Source organism: Drosophila eugracilis, unplaced genomic scaffold (assembly GCF_018153835.1).
Source record: "Drosophila eugracilis isolate 14026-0451.02 unplaced genomic scaffold, ASM1815383v1 contig_496, whole genome shotgun sequence".
Lineage (NCBI taxonomy): Eukaryota > Metazoa > Arthropoda > Insecta > Diptera > Drosophilidae > Drosophila > Drosophila eugracilis.
Window position 1 is genome coordinate 245,953 of NW_024573367.1, and position 22,003 is coordinate 267,955.

General features: G+C 40.0%; 4 protein-coding genes across 6 annotated transcripts; 1 reads left to right on the forward strand and 3 right to left on the reverse strand.

Moving 5' to 3' along the window:
* Positions 1–733: 733 nt before the first annotated feature.
* Positions 734–2,926, reverse strand: LOC108103502 (dnaJ homolog subfamily C member 22). Its single transcript, XM_017209014.2, has 2 exons — positions 2,550–2,926; positions 734–2,147 (listed from the first exon to the last, which is right to left on the reverse strand). Exon 2 carries the CDS (start codon positions 2,127–2,129, stop codon positions 906–908), a length of 1,224 nt encoding a protein of 407 aa, XP_017064503.1. The 5' UTR covers positions 2,130–2,147; positions 2,550–2,926; the 3' UTR covers positions 734–905.
* Positions 2,927–3,253: 327 nt separating this feature from the next.
* Positions 3,254–5,076, reverse strand: LOC108103503 (zinc finger C4H2 domain-containing protein). Its single transcript, XM_017209015.2, has one exon. It carries the CDS (start codon positions 4,779–4,781, stop codon positions 3,768–3,770), a length of 1,014 nt encoding a protein of 337 aa, XP_017064504.1. The 5' UTR covers positions 4,782–5,076; the 3' UTR covers positions 3,254–3,767.
* A 1,093-nt stretch (positions 5,077–6,169) lies between these two features.
* Positions 6,170–18,862, forward strand: LOC108103500. Of its 3 annotated transcripts, none has more exons than XM_017209010.2 (9): positions 6,170–6,787; positions 11,888–12,620; positions 13,888–16,171; positions 16,234–16,360; positions 16,425–17,065; positions 17,129–17,224; positions 17,288–17,422; positions 17,479–18,002; positions 18,063–18,862. In XM_017209010.2, the coding sequence occupies exons 2-9, from the start codon at positions 11,896–11,898 to the stop codon at positions 18,196–18,198; spliced, it is 4,668 nt and encodes a 1,555-aa protein (XP_017064499.1). In that variant the 5' UTR covers positions 6,170–6,787; positions 11,888–11,895; the 3' UTR covers positions 18,199–18,862. The 3 variants fall into 3 exon arrangements, with proteins under 3 accessions (XP_017064499.1, XP_017064500.1, XP_017064501.1); XM_017209011.2 differs by having other exon boundaries at positions 6,171–6,787; positions 11,888–12,485; XM_017209012.2 differs by lacking the exons at positions 6,170–6,787; positions 11,888–12,620 and adding an exon at positions 12,645–13,512.
* LOC108103501 lies at positions 10,649–11,855 on the reverse strand. Its single transcript, XM_017209013.2, has one exon. It carries the CDS (start codon positions 11,471–11,473, stop codon positions 11,153–11,155), a length of 321 nt encoding a protein of 106 aa, XP_017064502.1. The 5' UTR covers positions 11,474–11,855; the 3' UTR covers positions 10,649–11,152.
* Positions 18,863–22,003: the final 3,141 nt, after the last annotated feature.

Sequence of the window (22,003 nt, forward strand, 5' to 3'; positions counted from 1 at the left end):
AAAATATCTTTAAACAAAAAAAAGCAAAAAATCTAGTAGGCAAAATGTTATATACACATTTTTTGCTCAGTATTATGTTTTAAACTAAATTTAAGCGAGTTATTGTTTCCTGTTTATATTTTTTTTCGTAAACCCTATTTTTACGATGTTTTGTTTTTCGATTTCGAGTTTGATTTTTTCTTCTTCTTCAACAAACTCCCTGCGATGGCAATTAAGATTAAAGAAAAATCTAATGATACATCATAAACACATCTACAAAACGATATATAAATATATATAATTTTTTCGTTTTATTTAAACGTTTTACTTAAATATTAATGAAAAAATACACACACACACAACAAATTTGTGAGAAAAAAAACTACAATACATATTTTTCTTTTTTTTTTTGCTTAGCCTGTTAAGTAGTTCATTATATTATGTAAAATATATAAAATAAATAAATGAATATAAATCTATTTGAAATGAAATCTTTTACTGGTGTAAAGTTAACGTGGTTTGGTAATCAGCATGTCACGCGTTAGTTAGTTAAGGCTTTCCTAACGGGCGAAACGTAAGCGCGGCTAATTTTCTATTTTTCCTATTTATATTGGAGTAGCACATGGCCAAGTTGGTTTAACAGACCATATGATACCCAGTACACTTTATACTTAATGCAGTCTCGACAATGGGATGACTCTTTGATCTTTTTATAATGATATATTTACGTTGAATCAAATAAAACTGAAAATAATTATTTATATTATTAATTTAAATACATTCTTTTACTAAAAAAAAACTCAACACAATATTCAGAAATGACATTAAATTTAGTTATAAATTATTATTCGATTTGTAATTTTAGGCTACGAGTACTGAACTTTGAAATGCCAGTTATCTTAGACTAGATGGAAGACTGCTCGTCCTTAAAGGACAATGGCCTCGTCCTCCTGGTACTGCTTGTTCTTACGCCGCCTGTTCGACTTGATCTTGCTAAGCACGCTGTACGCCTGTTGGATCTCAATGAAACGCTGGTGAGCCTGGGCCCTCAAGCCATCATCTTTGACCTTGTCAGGATGGTACTCCTTGGAAAGCTTTCTGTACGCAGCTGTAATCTCCGCCTGCGAGGCTGTGGCACTTACGCCCAATACCTTGTACGAATTTCGTTCGCCATCCACGTCCATACTCTCGAACACCTCCTTCCACGTCTCATACCACCCGTGGTGTTGAGCATAGTTATAGGTGTCTTGTAAGGCCTGTTTAAGATCCGTCCACCAGGCAGAGGCCAAGAAATTATGGATGGCCTCATGGATGGGCACCTCTCCGCCGTCCTCGTCCGAAATGGTGCCATTAAAGTACAGAAAGCTGCCCCAAAAGGCGCAATAGATGATCACAGCGGTGGTCAGCTTGAAGGTTCTTTCGCCGGGACTTCCTCGTCGCGGTGGAGTCCTTCGCCACTGCTTGGACAGGCCATCAAAGGTCAATGCTGATACGAGGCCAGTGAATAGCAGGGAATAGGTCTCATCATATATGAGGTACCTAGCCGGATAAGCTAGATATGCGGCCAAAAGGCACTGCCACCACACGCCCTGCTCCCGTCCAATGTTGCCCACCAGCCAAACGCCCAGGGACACAAAGAACGGTATCGCCCAGTGCAGGAAGCTCAGATCGATGCCACCGACCAGCGTCTCCGGAATGGCCATGGCACACACCTGTCCGAATAGATGTCCAATCATCACTTGACCGACGAATCTTTTGGATGAATATGGTGGCTTCTGATACGCCTGCAGCTTGGCCACGAAGGTCTTGACGAAAACCGGATCCTCATTGGCATCCCGAACATATTCAGGAATCAGAAACAGCTCGCCCATCCATCCGATGCCCAAGTAACCGCCCAAGGTGCACCACCAAATGAAGGCGTGGCGATCACGATGCAGATACAGATGATGCAATCCAAAGATGCCTCCAAAAAGCCAACAAAGATAGGCCACCACCACTGATTTCTGAGGCGGCAGGGCGTTCACCTCCTTACTTTTACCCTTTCCTTGAACCGGGATGCCATTGGCCTTCACCTTCGAAGATGATCCGCTGGGTGGATCGTTGATCTTAGCCTTTCCGGAGGCGGGTAACATCGTCTGCTTGGTGCCCATGGTCCTTCAACGGGATTACTACAATAAACGAGGTAAGAAATTAATTAGAAATTCAGTTTTTTTTTCATTTCAAATAAAATTGCTTCCAAGCCAACACCTTCAAAATACAAAATCAACTTAAGAACTGTATCCGAAAGGTACAAAATATATTATACTTTGATTCAGTAATATAATTCGGATATTTAAATATAATAATATGGATATTTTTACAGAAATATCAATTTGAACAAGCAAACAAAACATTTAATGACTAAAACAAAAATAAAAAACTGTAGGCTATAAAAGATACCTGCAGTAAATGCTCTCTGCACCCAAATTTAAAAAAAATATATTTAGAAATTCCTAAATATATATTATATATTGAATATACTACGTTCATAAATATCACTTTTTGTGCCACTTCTGGCAGGAGACACTTACCCACACTCAATTGACCTCAATTTCTTGTGAAATTGTCGCTGCGCATGCGCAACTTCTTGGCCACGACTGTATGAAAGAATGGGCGAAAGAGGCGAAGAAAGACGCGGCGAAGAACTTTCTCTTTTCACAAATTCTACACACGCAGCACCAACAACAACAAAAACAAAAAACTGAACCACAAAAACAAAAATATTTAAAACACGTTAACTGATGCGTACACTATTGAAAATAGGTTCTTGTTCTTTTTTCACTAAAATAATAATTAAATCGACTGAAATTACAGCCGAGCTTAAAAATCTGTTGTTTTGCGGGCCGGATTGAAAAATTGAATAAAAAATACGAACTTGTTGCTCGGCTTTGATTCAAGTGTGCCCAAAGTAAGGAATTCGAAAAAATACCGATGATACACCGATGAGTGTACTAAAAACTTGTTATTTTAGTTCGCTAGTAGACAAGTTTAATTTTTATAAAATATATTTGAACATAAAACTATTTTAGTACATCAAAAACAGGTCAACAAATCAATTAAATAAATATGATATCTCCATATCCTATTTAATATGAAATCAAAACGATTGTTCGATGGCCTTAGGAGCTAGCCACTCATTGGTCATAATATTTTAAATGAACTTTATATATAATAACTAATACGGAATAAAAACATCATTATAATTATTAATTTTATATCCAAAGACAAACTCATATAAAAATGAAATATTTTTATTGATTTTCGGTTTTTGTGTGTTCGCTTAATATGGCATACTTGCATATTTTGCATGGCTTACATGTATAAAAAGAATGTTTTTTTTTTTTTTTTTGATAATTTGACACATTATTTGAGCTTTTATAATAATCTTAGCCTATTATTAAAGTAAAAAATAAAAATCAAATTTATTGGGATAACACCAACTAAAATTGTTATGAGAAATTGTTGATGGCAGACGTGTTATGAAACTCTATTTGGAGATTTTAAAACATACATTTGAGTGTTTTAATGTTTTGTGACAAGTATTAGATGTATAAAATTAATATTCAGAGTTCAAAACTTTAGAAATCTCGTGAAAATCATCACACCTGCATACTGTGTGTTGTAATACTTTCTTTTAGGATTAATAAATATATGAGACAAAAAAAACACATATCCGTTTAAGAGCTAACTTTCCGGGACCAGCTCCGGACTGAAGATGAGTGTAGTTGCTGGTTTTGAACGGTCGCCACTTAATTGTTCTTCTTTTTGGGCTTCTTGGGATTGCGCGATCGTGACTTGGCCTTGCAGAGCGGACAAATAGGCGCATTCCGGTGGATCTGCTGGTGGCATGACAGACAGGACTTCATCGGCGGCGGCTGCTGGCGGAGATTCACATTGAAGTCGGACCGGAACGAGGGATGATGGCCGATGCCGATGGACGGCGATTGTTGGAGTCGATTACTTGGCGGTGGCGGCGGTGGTGGTGCTGAGAAATCGCCCTTGCCCAGACGGACTGCAGCAGCGGCTGCAGCAGCGGCAGCAGCAGCACTGCCCGCTCCTGGCGGTGCAGGCGGCATAAAGGCGTGTCCTGGATTCCCGCCGCCCGCTCCTCCTCCGCCAACGGATCCACCGCCACCGCCTGCTCCGCCACCACCACCGACGCCTCCCTGGCCACCGGCTGATGGCAAGGCGGTCACCGTGGCTTCCGGCATCAAGGGATGACGGGCATGCGGACGAGCCAGCGATGATGTCTGGTTAACCGAGGCTGCCGCCGCCGCAGCTGCAGCTGCTGCTGCCGCTGATTGGGCGGCAACCTTCAGGAAGTTCGTCTGGAAGCGATCCTTTGAAATGGGACTGCCTTCTTCCTCATGGAGATCCCTCAGGGGACTGAGTCCAAGATAGTCCCGTCGCATATGATCGATCTGGTACTTAAGCGCCAAGTACTCTTCGTACACCCGGTTGGCCATGTCGAAGGAGCGCGTTTGGTTCTCCTTCGTCTGTTTGATGATGTTTTCCATGTCGTTGATGTCCGCATGGATCTGTCGCAGCTCCTCCACATGCGACATCTTTTCCTCAAGCAGGTGCTCCATCTCCTTGCGGTATTCCTCCAAACACTTCTCTTCGTCATCGCTCAGCTTCACTTCCTTGATGATGCGCACCTTGAGCTTTTCCAGAGACAGGGTCTTATCCCGTATGTCCTTAATGGCCTCTAATTTAGCGTAGTAGTGTCGCTCATTCGAGCTAGAGATCTCGCTGGTGGCCATTGTTGATCCAATACGCTCCGTGTGGTATTTTTGGGATAGAAAAATATGTGTATTTTCGGAAGACTCTCCCCTGGGCTAATGTTTATTTTGCACTTTTTCACTAGTCTGATGGAGTTCAGTTCGGGCTCTTTCACTGATCCTTAAGTATCTGATATAGTGAATTATATTTGAGGCACTAATCCTGACCAATTAACCACTTTTAATTGATTTTTTCCTTATTTATATGATTTTTTCGCTGTTAGTCCCAGTTCCATTTTTTTCTAGTATACAATGCAGTGCTACCAGACCGTTAAACAGATTTAATCCTTATTTGTATTTTGGCGATTGTATCGATTATTTTGGAACTCACCTATCGCTTAAAGTTATTTTGCGATTATTTTTTTTATTTTTGTTATAATTTTCAAGACGTTATAAAAAAAGGTTTAAACGCTGAATATTAACGTACATACAATTAATATTTGCCATAAAAAATACAAGACTCTAATTTACTTGTTTTGAAATATCTAAGATGATTTACACAAATCCATAACTTGCCGCAACAATTTCATATAATTATTTTAGTTGGTATTGTGCAATTAAATATGATTATTATTTTTACTATTACCATAGGCTAAAATCAATGCTTAAAATAAAATTAAATGAAAATAAATGAAAGGACAGTTCTTTTTATCCAAATAAGCCATGTAAAAGATCTATGCAAAGTGAGCCTTATTAAGCGAACAAATGAAAACTGAAAATCAATAAAATATTTTCTTTTTAAAATTAGCTTATTTGTTTAGATATAAAACGAAATGGTTAATATTAATGTAGAAAGCCTTAACTTAAAATCAACAATTTCTCATAATAATTTTAGTTGCAAATATGCAAATTTGTGCAAATGAATTGGATTATTATTTTCTACTATTACTAGATCAATTTATAAGCTCAAATATTGTTTTAAATTAAATTAATATAAACACAGCCAACCAAACATTCTTTTTATCAATGAAAGCCATGTAAAATATCTATACAAGGTATGACATATTAAGCTTATAAATGATATCCGAAAATTAATGAACGTTTTTCTTTTTTAAATTAGCGTATTTGTTTAGATTCGGAACAAAATGGTTAATATTAATGTAGCTTTGTTATTAAATATAAAATGTTGATTAATAAACTAAAAATAAATGTTTTATTGGTTATATTGGTGCAGCACAGCTGTGTGCAGTACAGCTGTGTAAAAGGAATGCAACGTGCAAAACTCGAAATTCCTAATTTACTATAAACTCATAACTACATTATGTTGATGAATTTTAAATATATACGTAAATAAAAGTGTATTAAACGTAAAGTTTAACTTTACTTTAAAATAATTATTTTTTCAGTATTATTTGTAATTTAGTAAACGGTCACACTGAACCCGCCCCGTTATTTATCGCTGCAGTTTTATTTCTCGGTCGGGCAGATCGTTCGGGTCGGATCGGAAAGGCCGATTTGGAGTTGAAATAAAGAAAAACGGGGTTTGGGATAAAAAGAATCTTGTTCTGGTCATGATTTTTTTGCAACCCGCGAATTGTCAACTTGTGTTGAGCACTTAGTTGTTGTCCGCGCCTTACAAACAACACCAGTAACGATCGTGAAAGAGAGGGATAGTTGCAAACAATGCGTACGTGCGCATGTGTATGCGAATGTGTGTGAGAGACATTCCGCAAGTGATTCATTCCGCAAAAAAATAAATAAATAAAGCAAGCGGTGCACAAACTAAGGCGAAATGTTTGTGGAAATGTGTCAACAAGTTGCGGCCGTAAAATATAAGTGCAATATCAACATGTGTGGGAAATCGCTTTAAATTGTGTAAAAACTCTACTTTTCGCCCACCACTCTTTCTCTCTTTCCATCTCTGTCCCTCTTTGTTTTCGTTTTTTTTCTTGTTGTTCTGTGTGTGTGTTGTGAATAAATAACAAAGTTAAGTTAAGTTAACCACGCATAAATTGCATACGAAATTTTGGACAAGGAAAAAGCGAAAGGTAAAAGCGATATTTTATGGTTTTTTGAATGCCGATTTTGATAGACTCTCTTTTTCTGCGGGCCTCAATTTTTCTATGGTTTTGTTACTCTCAAAAGCGTTCTAATCAATCCGTGCATATATACGGGTCGTACGTCTTTGTTGTTGTGTTGATTCTTCTGACACAGATGTGTTCAAAATATTAGCTACATTTAAGAATAAATTCCTTTAATACCTAAAGTATAAAATAAAATTAAAAGTTTTATCAATTTTAATAATATTTCTTTTGATTTAAGCTTGTTTTTTAGTTTGTCTTTCAATATATTTATAATGAGCAGAACGGTATTATTTATGTTTCCGTTTTTCCATTTAATGTATAATTTTATAAAAATATTATAATATATAACTAAACCAACTACTAATATTTTGAACGCAGTTGTGCTTATCATAATATTTGGCATACATACATACATGTGTATTTATTTCGCTTCTAACTGCTTATCGCTTCCATTTGGCTATAGTGTGTGTGAGGGAGACAGGCGTCACCTGTAGCTTCCATTCACTATCTCCTCAGTCTCTGTCCACCGATCGCTGCCATCTCTTTTGACACATTTTGTTGCTGTTCTTAATTGTTTGGCAATTAAGTCAATTATAAACATATTAAGACAGCCGACACACATTCACCGATTTGGTTTAGTTTTCCCTTTAACTTTCGCAGACAAGCCAATAATCGATTAATCCATGGAAAAAGCCCACGAATTGGGACAAACAAATAAAAACTCTCCAAAGATTTCTAAGTACATATATAGTAATAAATAAAACAAATATTTCAACAGTTTTTTGGGATATGTTCATATGCATAAAAAACACTATGAATTGATAGTTATTTGACATTCTTGAGTTCTTAATATTCCGTAAATATGTAGATTTATGAGCGTTTCTTATATTAACATTGTTACTGAAAAACAAAATGTACTAAAAAGCTAGGAAGCAACATCCATTTTTAATTTTCAAGTTAAAATTTTAGCACTTCTAGTGCTTTTCTAGTGAAAAACTTCATTTTCCTATATATTTTATAGTTTTTTGAAAAAAGATTACAAATGAAAAACCAACATGAGTTTCCTGACATTTAGGATTTCTCTATTAAACTGAAGATAGTTTGAAAAAAGGGGAATTAAAGATGCATAGAATACATAGCTTCACGTACTTCCCACCATAATGATAATCCAGGTAATCAAGTGTCTGAGCCTTTTTTCTTAGCCGTCTTACCCGTCTAACGATCGTTTGGAGGGTTCTTCTGTCTACGCGTCGTCTTGTTTTTCTGTGTGTAAATCAAATCACAAATCGATGGCAACTTACAGACGACAAAAAATGTTGTCAAGCAACTTGGAAATCGAGTCGCAAGTCGCGAGATCGCTTAACCCAACTCTGCCCCTCCGATTCCCCAGTTCTTCAGGCTTTGGTCTTATATAATTGGGGCCATGGAAGCGTTAAGTCGAGTGTGGAACTATCTGTGCCCATTTCCTCCAGTTTATTTTTTTTTTATTTTTGCACCATGAATACGATCCGGGAATGAGGGACGAACAGTTAACTCAGCTTATTTTTACTGTCGCAGTTCTTATCGCGCTTATAAACATAAACAAAAACAAAGCTCAAACGCAGTTCATGAATCACATATAAATAAATGTATCTATGGATGTGTATACACAGAGAAAATTATTATCAATAGAATTTCTAAATTAGTTTATCCTATGTATTCAATCGTATATCAATCGTAAATCCACATATTTTATATAAACTACATTTTTATATTCTATTTGGACAAGTTCATGTAAATGATAATAAATACTTGATTTGATGTATATTTCTCTCAGTGTACTATCGTATAGCCATTGCACTTGGTCCATGGAAACTGCTGTAATTAGCAAAATAACAATGCAACAAAAAGAGGAAAGCATAAAATAAGCAAAGGGAGAATGCAAGTGATTCATGCGAGTAAACGGCGATCCAATTGCAAATGCTCATGAATGCATCACTTTACTTGCATGCAAATACACAAATATGAATTAAATACTTCAGTTAATATTATGTACATTTAGACAAAGAAATTTAAATATATATTTTTGGCCATGCCAAATATTATCGTAACGGATACATGCCTTATTAGATGGTATAATTGCGTTGAATATTAGAGCAATGAACGACTGGGAAATACGATATTTAATATTCTCGTATATCAGCCATGGCTTAAATCAGCAGTCCAACGTGAATTTATGGTCGTTATCAAGAAATAACTTTTGAAATACCCAAAATAAATATTTGCTTTAGCTGCGCATCTATTCCTTAAAATAAATTCCAGTTAAATGTGTCATTATATTGTGTTCTAAAAATGTTGTATCAATAATTATTTTCTAATGTTTTTTTGCATTTTAATCTAGCTGTCACTTCATATTTTATAACATTAAGGACCAATAAATTTAAAAAATGATTCACAAAAAGCTCAATTGGAAAAATATGAAAAAGTTTTGCAGAATTCTATAGATGTTTTCCGAAGTTTAATTGATTTTTTTATATAGCTCGACATTAATGGAAAGCTGATAAGCTTTATAAATGAAGCTGTGAAAGAAAAATAATCTCGTGTCTATGGTAGCAGCCCGACCTCGTTGAAGGGGGATTTCTTGAAAGAATGAAATCAACATTTAAAAACAAAATGGATTGAATTTTAGTTTCGTTTTCCCAAAATCTCTTTTCTATTAGCAAATCAATCAAAATAAGTGCAATTTCCATTCAGTTTCATTGATAAAGCAAGAGTTTTTAATTAGAGTTTGGATTCTACCATATAAATCCGAGGGACTCCAGACGCCGGACATTTATGATCTATATGGGCACTCAGCTCTATACAATTATCATTGTTGGTTGGCTCGTCATTGTTATCGCTCTTTTTGCCCGACCACTAAAAATACGAACGATATCTGGACAAATGTATATACATATAAACGCATATATACATTTGTATATAGAGAGAGTTTTTCACTATATGAGCTATATGCACAAGGTACAATTCGTAACTATACTAAATGGTGACACATTTTTGTTATATCTTTGGGGACGATAAATGGAAATCAAATAGTTTCGAACTTATATTCCAGTTAGGTGGTTAAATACATACTAAGTAATAGATCAGTAGGTAAACTTGATAACATTTTGAAACAATACAAGACACTTGTCTCGCCTAAAGCTATGAAACGTACTGTAGTTAGTCCACATGGTCCCCGAATTGGGTAATTCATTGTGGATCCATGATTGTATGTGGCAAAACAATTGATTCACTTGGTCAGCACTCGGCTAATATACGAGTATATATTCCTTGTCGTGCCGAGAGCGTGAAATTTGAAATTCGATTAATCATCGAAGAGAAGACACGAACGGCGACGTAGTAGCAGTTCTAGCTAATATTCCCAGGAAAAGCAATATGTATGTAGTTCAATATAGTGGGTGAGTCATCCATCAAGTTCATTCATCCAACTTATCCGGCGCAAAATGCACAGAGACAATAACCACAACAATGGGCTCGTTTAAACTTTAAACGTTTATAAACAAAATCATCGAGGTTCAGGGAAGTGGACCATTTGAGTAGAACTTCGCATTTGAAGTGGGGCGACCACTTAAGCGACAACGACAGCAATTCCCGGACTGCCCCAGATGGTCCACTCTTTGCAATGCCATCCGATCCGATCCGATCGGATATGTTATGGTCTGCTCTGGTCTCTGGTCTGGTTCGAGAGTTGGACTCTGTCGAGAGTTGAAAAGTTCAGGGAACTGCAATGAAAACAATGGGAGGGCCCGAGAAATTAAGATCATCAATGGAGAAGTGATGTAAACAAGTCTCAAATGCCAGAGATCCTTCACTGGAAAAAACTATATAGCTTTAAAGTAGTTGAGTTACAAGGCTATATTATAGTAAACTCAAAATTATTGCATATTTAATAATATTTATTTTTAAGGCAACCAAAAAACACGACTCTGGCAATCGAAAAGTTGCTGATAATTGCAATCTAGCCAGCTTGGATAATGTTTATTCAAATCTCCATTTCATTCCAACTGAATAAATAATCGACTGAAAACGCTGACTTTGAAAGCGGAAAGTGAAAGCGCATCTTTGAGTGGGGGAAAAATTAATGATGTCCGATCGAAGAGCCGAAATGTTGATCGAACGAGAAGAAATGCAAACACGTGTCTTTAATTTCCGCATACTCAGGGCTTTTCAAATTTATATTTGCCTCGTTGGCACTCATTATGTGATCACTTAAAAATTGCAATTACTTAAGCATAATCTAAGCGTAAATTATGAATCTAAATAAATTATGAGCTAATTGGCTTGCCCTGTCTAATGGGAGTACTCCAGACGTCTTCGGGCCAAAGCCAATCGGATGAGTCTGCGCTGCTCCAGTTCCTGCAGTTGCTGCTGGACGAGCAGGCGATGCAGAAGCTCCACTTTGGCATATTCCTGAGCCTTCTGTTGCATCCTCTTTTGCTGTTCCTCCACAAAGTCATCCATGGTCCTTGAGATCGCACAGGGCTTCATGGCTTCTTCTGTCTGTGTTTTATGACTCCAGCAGTTGATCTGAATAAACTGCAGAAGGAGATGGATAAGATGGCTCCAGAAAGTCAATGAAGATTGATAGAATTCGGCTAGGCTGCTGGACATGTTGATAGCTCGGTAAACGGTTGACAAGTGGTAAGGTTTGAAAAAGAATGTAGGGTTTATATACCATTAAAAAAGGGCGAGCCACTACCTAAAAGAATGAAGGGTCTTTTGGGTTATTACCTTTTCTAGATTTTAGTCCTCGGACAGCAGGTAAACATGCAAAGTATGCATGATTTAGGGATAACACCCCATGGGGAAAAAGCCCTAAATATACGCTCGTAATCATACGATTTTCTATCTACCTGTATCAAAAACCCTTTGTTACCTAATAATTAATTCAAAAGTCGATGGTTAACGTAGGTTTAACCTAGTTATCATAAACGATGTGCCATATGGTAATCTGAGGAAACTTTATAACTTAAAAAAGCATCTTGTACACCGTAACTAATCCTTTTTTCATTTTCTATCTTTTAGATTCCGTCATGGAGCAGGCTCGCCCTGTACCCGCTCCTCGTCGCCTCTATCCAGAGCTACGTCCCGCTAACTACGAAAATATTGAAATCCGAGCACCAAATAGTGGAGCCAATAATATCAACAATAATAACATCAAGAAGCTCAACATAAATGCAGAGAATCTTCACGGAAATTGTGCGGAGAAGAAGTTGCCTTCAAGTGGGCAAAACAAGTTGATTCTGCAGGAGAATAATTCCGATAGTCAGCAACCGATTTACGGCCCCGATGCCAATGAGAATGTCCAAGAGCCTGTGTATGCGATACCCAGACCAGCTCCGCGCCAGCGAATGCCGCAAACAGAGGACCAAGAGGATCAGGATCCAGATCACGAGGACGAGGTGCCACTGAGGATTCTGCGAGCGGCCCCACAAGTGCCGCCCAAGCCACTTAACATCCTGCCCGACCAGCGAAATTCAATCTGCAGCGAGGTGTCCACCACCAGTGTCCAGACCCGTGGAAAAACTGACGAGGATCGAGAGGGATCGCGGTACGCATCCAACGTTTCGCTGGACTGCAGCGAGAGCTCTCACAGCGGCAAGTTCAAGTCGCAGTCACCCGGGTACGTAGACGCCATCGATTCATCCATACCGCAATCGCAATCGCAATCCCCATCGCCGGATCCAAACGGGGACGATCCGAAGGCAGGTTCTTCCGCAGAACAGTCCTCCAGCAGCCAAGAAGACGATGATGACAAGTAAACTTTGACCACAATTTCTACCCATTGTTTTGCACTTCCCATAGTTTTTTGATGGGTTTCCCTTTTGTTTTTTGGTTTTAAATGGAAACTAACTATACACGGATTGAATACTGGATGTTCTCACTTTGATTATTGTTAAATATAAAAGTTTTATGCATATGCCGATAGCACAATTTTATAAGTTCGTGTAGTCAAAAACATACACTTATGATTTCTCTTTTTGAAACAAAAGTTGAATTGGTTTCGGTTATGGTTTTAATAACTTATCAGCACACACAAGTTAATTACATTTTGCAAATAAATAATTAATAATCACATTTTTATACGGGCATTGCTATAAAGAACAAGGTTTTTATCTGGGTTTTTAAACCTTCTTTTAAGCGATAGTCTTTTCAAGAATTTATCACGGTTTTTGTTATTTTTTCGGAATATTCGTTTGTTATATATATATTGTAAAATATTTCCCTTTTTCTGATAAACATTCAGCTGTCTGCCCAATCATTTACATATCATTTAGATTGTGACTATTTTTAGAACCAGCATCAACCCCTAATTTGGTAACATCTTCTTTGATTTATGTACTTCCCATCGGAACTGTAGCATGTGCCCATCCGTTCCCTATTATTTCTGGGTATTTGTTTCGGAGTTCACTTCCGCCGCCCTCTCCATCGGTAAATCAAGTTGTGGCCGTCAAGGGATCCGTCCTTATAAATAGCCCGGCGTCTGTTCAAGATCAATGACAAGCTGGATTGTTTAAAAATAGTCGAGCGGAAAATCTTAAGATCAATTTTCACACTCCACTAGGAGTTCTGTGTGGCTGAGAATTGTTTTTAAGATCAATCGTTGGCAGTTCGCGGTCGAGGCAGGAACTGTCTAAGAAAATATTAAAGTACTATACGGTTTAAAGACGGGAAACATTGTTAAATGATTTTTTTAATTCCTTATTATTCTTAAAACATATATTATATTCAATTTTTACTGGTTTTGGTTCTTCATTTTTTAACTAACGATAAGAAAGAAGCGGAATATATCTAATAGGTCTTTGGGTATATAAATTTTTGATGTTTTTGAAAATATTTTGAATATTTTATGGGTTGTCTGGTTTTTTTTTTTTGTTGATTCATGAACCCTAAATATTTTGTGAACTAACAATTTTAGATTGATGTTATTTTTTGGTCTTACCAACTAACATCCAAGGGAGTGGGATACCTTTCAACGACCAAAGCTAACATAACTAATCCGGAAACTTTTCCCAATTCTTTAGCAATCTACTGCGATCCTTAGGCACTACTTCCAAGCTTCTAGGAGAAGCCATCGGCGAGCGGATCACCTTCAAGGCCAAGGGAGCTAAGAAACGCCTAGATAGAAACCTGAAGAGCTCTACTGAGGCAATCAGTAACATGGGCGCGGATGCTGGTCGGAGTTTGAAGCACGCCGGCAAAAAATTCGGCTCGAATTTCAGCCTAGGCAGAAACAAGGAAAAGGACGAAGTCGGCGGAAAGACAGGAGGATCGGGAGAAATGGATCTGGATAGACGACAAACAATGCCCAACACAGAGGTCTTCAGTTCGATCCAGTTTTCGAGTCCACTTAACCGAAACGGAGGTCTTTCGGATCTGCGTGAGAACGATGCGAAGTTGCAAAAGGAGGAGGAACTGCGAAAGGAGCAGGAGGACGACGGATGCTACGAGGTGCCCAAAACGCAGGGCAAGCCGCCCAGCTACGACGAGGCGCTGCGGTCACGCCCCTCGCCCAGTGCCTCACCGATGGCCAGGAATCTCGCCCAGGAGGCCTCCCAGCTGGTTCAGTTGCGCAATCAGCGGCAACTCAGCACTAGCTCCTCGAACAGTGAAGATTCGCCTCGCCTGCCCATGCCAGCTTTTCCACCACCCCGCCTTTCCCAGCAGCCGGAGCAGTTCCGTCTGGATGCACTGCAGCCGCCGGTGCGCCAAAAGCGACGAAAGAACTACGAACACATCGAGCTGCGGCGTCCACCCGTCGACTCCGCTCAGCTGGAGGAACTCAACAGGGCAGCAGCGGCTGCAGAGCGTGAGGAATCCCTACTGATCTCTACTAAGAATGCTGAGGCGGAAGCCAAGACACCCAAACCAGAACGCAGCGATTCTTGGGAGTTTTACGGTGAAGACGAGTCCGAGGAGGAGGAGGAACAGGAGGACAACTCTTCACCGGAACCGGTTTACGCCAACCAGGAGGCCACCTACGGCAAGCTTTTTGAAATGGCCACCGCGGGAAGTAGTCGGAGCAACGTGCTGACACCAAACCAGGTGGCGGAACAACAGCAGCAGCTGGCATGCATCACCGAGGATGCAGAGTTGGATGGCGGCGAAGGAGCGGTGGGCGGTGTTCCACTGCCGCAGGCTCTGATCGAGGAATTCGACCCGCTTTGCAGTAAGAGTTCCACTTTGGCCAGGTCCAACAAAAGCAACGAGCTGCTGTTGCTCGAGCATCTGCTCGAGGAAGACACTTATGGCACGGTGAAGGCGGAGCAGGACGATGTGAGCATGTGCACTTCCGAAGAGGAGCCCACGACGAGTGGCGCCACGACAACAAAGCCCCAACAGCCGCAGATAGTGCATCAGAATGCCCATCTCCTCAGCGACAGCATGGAGAACATGTTGGATTCCGACCAGGAGCGGATCAGGGACGAGGAGCGAGTAAAGCCCTATCTCAGTCGAATGCCGGATTCGACGAACAAAGGAGGGCCAGTCGACTTGGCCAGTGCCTCGAGGAATCGCACCAATTGGTTTGTGCCAGATAAGGCGGGAGGATCGGATGCATCATCGTCCAGTGCCGCCAAAACCCTGTCGCCCATCGAAGGCGACAGTCCACCAACTTACTTGGAAGCCATTGGTGGCAACAAGGATGCCGCCAACAGTCAAGAGAATCGCTCCACCATTGGCTCCCGCTTCCGTCAAACTATGAACGCCATTTCTAATGTAAAACTACGCATGGATGCAATGAAGCGAAAGGCCAGCTTCCGGGGAGCCAATCAACGGCAGTCAGACGTCAGGGTGGCCCTGCAAATGGTGCCCAGACCGAGTCTATCGCCCCTACTAGTCCGCTACGAAGGTCCACTGGTACGTTTCCCATCCGGTGTCGTGGAGGACATACTCAAGGAGATGCAGAACCGCAAGGCCATACTCAGGGAGCGTCAGTTTCAGACGTTCCTCGACCAGGAGATGAAGACGCCCAGGGAGGTGATACCCCTGGACACGATCACCACACTGCAATGTGTGAGCAACAGTCGCGTCACGGACACGGCCACCCATTTCTATTGCTTTGAGATCACCACATCACAGCCAAAGAATGGAAATGGAGCTAGCGATACTATGTCATCGAATCCCAATCTCCTGATGACCAGCAATTCATCGGGTAATGTAAAGCAGCAGCGGGTATCGCACCTCTACGGTGTGGGCAAGGAGTCGGAGCGTGGCGTCTGGATGGCAAAGATTCTCGAGAGCTTGACCAACAGCCTGCCTGTGAAGTACACCTGTCACTATTATCGTGCTGGTTGGTGTTACCTTAAGGTCAGTAGATATTTTAACTTGTGTCATGTAGAATTTTAACTGAATCGATCCTTCTCCCGCAGAACTCAATCACCTCGGAATGGAGTGGCACTTGGTTAGTACTTCGCAAGAACCAGCGTCGTCTGATCTTCGTGAGCGAGGCCAATGGCAATGTGGAGAAGATGGACCTACGCAAAGCCCGCTGTATTGGTGAGGGATCCTTGCGATAAGCCTAGTCGTTCCAGTTTTAATCCTTAACCTTAACATTAAACAGTGCTAAAGGAGAGTGACGAATCCATTGACAATCTACACGTGGAGAGCGGTCCCATGCTAATGATCGACTGTCCGCCGTATGCGGTCTATATGATAATGAGTTCCGCCCGAGAGACGAAGATCTGGCGACATATCATACGAGAAGTGGCCCACAACAATGGTTTCTCGCTGGGCGATCAGCAGCTAACGCGCTATGATGTGCCCGTAATTGTGGATAAATGCATTAACTTTGTGTACATCCACGGATCCATGTCGGAGGGTATATATCGCAAGTCCGGTTCGGAGAACTCTATGCACAAACTGATGAGCGCCTTCCGCGCAGACGCCTTCAATGTTGAGATCACTCGTAATGAGTACAACGAGCACGACGTGGCCAATGTCCTAAAGCGCTTTATGCGGGATTTACCCGAACGATTGCTGGGCAAGCTCACGGACAGCTTTGTTTTTGTCACGGAACTGGCGGTGGCCACTGAAAAGATTCCCATCTACCGGGAACTACTTGGAAGACTCTCAGCTATCGAGCGCGAAACTCTGCGTCGGATTGTTGGTCACCTGGTGTTTATCAGCTCCCAGCAGGCCAAGAACAAGATGAGTGTCCAAAACCTGACCATGATCTGGGGTCCCACGTTGCTTGCTAAGAAGGTGAATTTTTGGTAGATAAGGAATTAATTATAAAAGTAATGTCATACTAATGTTTATTTACAGAGCGATGAGTTAATCTACTCGCAAAAGGAGGCTGATGTGCTTAGCGATCTGATTGTCCTCTACAAGAATCTATTCCCCTGCAGTGCAGATGAAATAGTAAGTAAACCGAAAAGTCAATTTATACCTCTGATACCTAATGATATGTCCTATTTAATTTAGAAACGGGAGCAGGCCATGCTGGCATGTCTGCAGAAGTATTACGCGGCCGCCGAAACTCTTAAGGATGCGGTGAAGCAATCTGGGGATATAAAGATCTGGATCAGTCTGAATCCTAATCCTGACAACAAAACAGAGGTATGAATCGTTAAATCGTGTTTAATTTCACCTATTTTATCATTTATCATTTAAAGGAGAAGACGCAAGTTAATGCCACCATTTCGCCGACTAAGACTGCCTACGAGTTATGTCGCGAGTACTCTGTCAAGATGCAGCTGCCCACCCACCAGTTGACACTGTACGAGGTGATCCTTAACGACAGCCTGGAACGTCCGCTGCACCACGACACCAAGGTGTTTGATGTGATTCTGAATTGGTCCTATTGGCCGGAGGAGGATCGCAAACATAATTACCTAGTGGTGCGACCAATTGAGATGCTGCGCGAGATCCAGAGAGCTGTAAAGAATCTGGCCACCGTAACACCCGGCAAGGAGCTGCGATTCGCAGATTCACGAACGAAAACCTTCAAAACCCTGCAGTGCGAGCTGCGGGACGGAAAGATTGTGGTGTCCAAAAAGGACAAGAACGACAAGACGACAATTGTGCGGGAGGTCTTCCTACAGAGCAGCACGGCGTATTTGGGCTGCGAACGCAAGCGGGACTTTCCTTGGAGTTGGGCCATCACATTTGTGGAGCGCACGCAGGCGCAGATCATGAGGTAAATAACACAAATAGGTCATAATTATAATGTATAAATAAATAATCGAATACCTTACAGATCGCGCGATGCTCCGTTTATTGGCCACGTCCTGGCGGGCAGCGAATGGGTCGACCGAACCATCTGGTACTCCAGCATCTGGTATAGCTTGTACAGGGACAACATCCTGCCGCCCGCGGAGATCATCATCAAGTAAATGTAGGTCTTCTCGCAGCTGCCAAACATAGCTTTTAACGCTGTCTTGTGCATTTTTCTGTAGATATTCTGAATTTATTTGCAATAACTAGGGAATATAAACATTTAGAGATATTTTTATGAAACTTTTCGATAGTTTTTCCAATATTTCGAATAGGCTAGGCAACAATTATTTTTTTTTACACATTTTCTGTAAATAATCATGATCACTCAGCAACCAAATTGTACATAAGTTAAGCGAAATTTATTGTGTATAATTAATTATATGCCATTTGTCTTCAGCATAGGTTATTTTTTGAAATATCTAGGGTCTTACTAGACATTTCGAGCTAACTAGTAATTAGGCACGGCCACGCAGAACATCAAATCTTAGCTTAGTTAATGATTTCGTAATATATTTAATGTTATTTTACACGTATCCGTTTCAAATGGTTTTGCATTTAGGTATTCTTTCTTTACATTTAAACCAATTCATTAGACGACGCAGGGTTTAATAGAAAAAATCACATTTTTATTTAAATATTTCAATATAAACTATCAAATTCTCTTATCCATCAACTGGCCAAAATATTAATAACTTGTAAATGACGAACAGCTTCAGGGTTTTGCTTTATTTGTAGAGCAACAGCCATATAACAAATATAAACCGAACTTAAACTTTAAAACCAATTAACAAATAAAAACCAAGACTAAACTTCTTTCAAAAATAACAAATGGAAAACCCGACTTCAAAAATAGACAGATGCAAAAAGAAACATTAAGTTAAAATAAATAAATTTAAATTAAAAATATTGTTATGACCTCGCAGTCATTTTTATTTATTCCCATGTGGGAAATAATTAATTTATATACAACCAAAATTATGCAACAATTAAAAGGTTGGTAGCACTCTGTAGCTTAAGACCCAAAGCATAATTGTGGGCATAATGTAGAAACATTTCCTTGAGGATCCTCGCACATAGATGGCGCTTTACGCAAAATTTTTTTAATTTGGTAGCGACCTACTGTGATTTCTGTTCACCTGGTACTTTACTCACAAGATCAATTTTAAAAAATTAACTCGACTGAAAAATTGGCAGTGATATTAAAAAAGTACCAGGCAAACAGAAAAGGTAGCAGGCGTATGATGGGCTCCAAAGTTTATTTAAACTGAGCCCTCTTATTGGTCGACAAATGGCACCCTGGATTATTTGCAGTTAGTAGCTAAAAACATAAACAAGAGATGAGCAACCAAGTTGTTTTCGGTGACGTCTCACGAGTTTAGCACGAAAATCACGAAATAATATTAAGGTCCCATGTAATTTCTTCTATCGTTTCGAAAAACAGTGCTCACGTGACCATCCCTAATTGGAGCTCATAAATTTAGCGATTTCCACCTACTACTCGATTCTGTTCGCCTGTTATTTTAAAGGCATGAGCTAGCCGAAATGCGTGGAAATTTTGATCAGAAAAATAAATTTTTCTCAGTCAAATTGGTCACTTTGGGAGTTCAGATACCAGGCGAACAGAAACTGCAGCAAGCAGCTACTGTTTTCTGTGAGCTTTGTTTTTTTTCAAGATGGCTGCCTTTTCAAGATGGTTGCCATTGCAGACCAAAACATAGACAAGAGATGAGTTACCACGTTGTTTTCTGTGTCGTGTCACGACTTTACAACGACAGGCACGAAATAATATTTAAGTCCCATGTAATTTATTCGGTCGTGTCGAAAAACAGTACTCATATGGCCTTCCCTAAGTGAAGCTCATAAATTCCAAGATGGCTGCTTTTTCAAGATGGTTGCCATTGCAGACCAAAACATAAACAAGAGATGAGCAACCACGTTGTTTTCGGTGACGTCTCACGAGTTTAGCACGAAAATCACGAAATAATATTAAGGTCTCATGTAATTTCTTCGATCGTGTCGAAAAACAGTGCTCACGTGGCCATCGCTAATTGGAGCTCATAAATTTAGCGATTTCCACCTACTACTCGATTCTGTTCGCCTGGTATTTTAATGGCATGAGCTAGCCAAAATGCGTTGAAATTTGATCAGAAAAATAAATTTTTCTCAGTCAAATTGGTAATTTTGAGAGTTCAGATACCAGGCGAACAGAAACGGCAGCAAGCAGCTACTGTTTTCTGGGAGCCTGTGTTTTATTTTTCAAGATGGCCGCCTTTTTAAGATGGTTGCCCTTGTCACTGGATGGAAACCGTTAGTTTGCAGGCTAAAACATAAACAAGAGATGAGCAACCACGTTGTTTTTAGTGTCGTCTCACGAGTTTAGCACGATAATCACGAAATAATATTAAGGTCCCATGTAATTTCTTCTATCGTTTCGAAAAACAGTGCTCACGTGACCATCCCTAATTGGAGCTCATAAATTTAGCGATTTCCACCTACTACTCGATTCTGTTCGCCTGTTATTTTAAAGGCATGAGCTAGCCGAAATGCGTTGAAATTTTGATCAGAAAAATAAATTTTTTCTCAGTCAAATCGGTCATTTTGGCAGTTCAGATACCAGGCGAACAGAAACTGCAGCAAGCAGCTACTGTTTTCTGTGAGCTTTGTTTTTTTTCAAGATGGCTGCCTTTTCAAGATGGTTGCCATTGCAGACCAAAACATAAACAAAAGATGAGCAACCACGTTGTTTACTGTATCGTCTCACGAGTTCAGCACGAAAGGCATGAAAAAACAATTAAATCCTATGTATCTCATTCGATAGTGTCGAATACCACTGCTCACATGGCCATCCCTAAATGTCACTCATGTCTGGATGGAAACCGTTAGTCTGAAGCCCAAAACATAAACAAGAGATGAGCAACCACGTTGTTTTCGGTGACGTCTCACGAGTTTAGCACGAAAAGCACGAAATAATATTAAGGTCCCATGTAATTTCTTCGATCGTGTCGAAAAACAGTGCTCACGTGGCCATCCCTAATTGGAGCTCATAAATTTAGCTATTTCCACCTACTACTCGATTCTGTTCGCCTGGTATTTTAAAGGCATGAGCTAGCCGAAATGCGTTGAAATTTGATCAGAAAAATAAATTTTTCTCAGTCAAATTGGTAATTTTGAGAGTTCAGATACCAGGCGAACAGAAACGGCAGCAAGCAGCTACTGTTTTCTGGGAGCCTGTGTTTTATTTTTCAAGATGGTCGCCTTTTTAAGATGGTTGCCCTTGTCACTGGATGGAAACCGTTAGTTTGCAGGCTAAAACATAAACAAGAGATGAGCAACCACGTTGTTTTTAGTGTCGTCTCACGAGTTTAGCACGATAATCACGAAATAATATTAAGGTCCCATGTAATTTATTCAATCGTGTCGAAAAACAATGCTCACGTGGCCATCCCTAATTGGAGCTCATAAATTTAGCGATTTCCACCTACTACTCGATTCTGTTCGCCTGGTATTTTAAAGGCATCAGCTAGCCAAAATGCGTTGAAATTTTGATCAGAAAATAATTTTTTCTCAGTCAAATCGGTCATTTTGGCAGTTCAGATACCAGGCGAACAGAAACCGCAGCAAGCAGCTACTGTTTTCTGGGAGCTTGTGATTTTTTTCAAGATGGCCGACTTTTCAAGATGGTTGCCGTTGTCACTGGATGGAAACCGTTAGTTTGCAGGCTAAGACATAAACAAGAGATGAGCAACCACGTTGTTTACTGTGTCGAATCACGAGTTAAGCACGAAAGGCACGAAATAACATTTAATTTCTATGTATTTCATACTTTCGTGCCTAAAAATAGTACATACGTGCATACTTCTAAGATTACGTTAACTAAACTAATTAGCAATTCCAAATTTTTAATAAAAACGCAAATACACC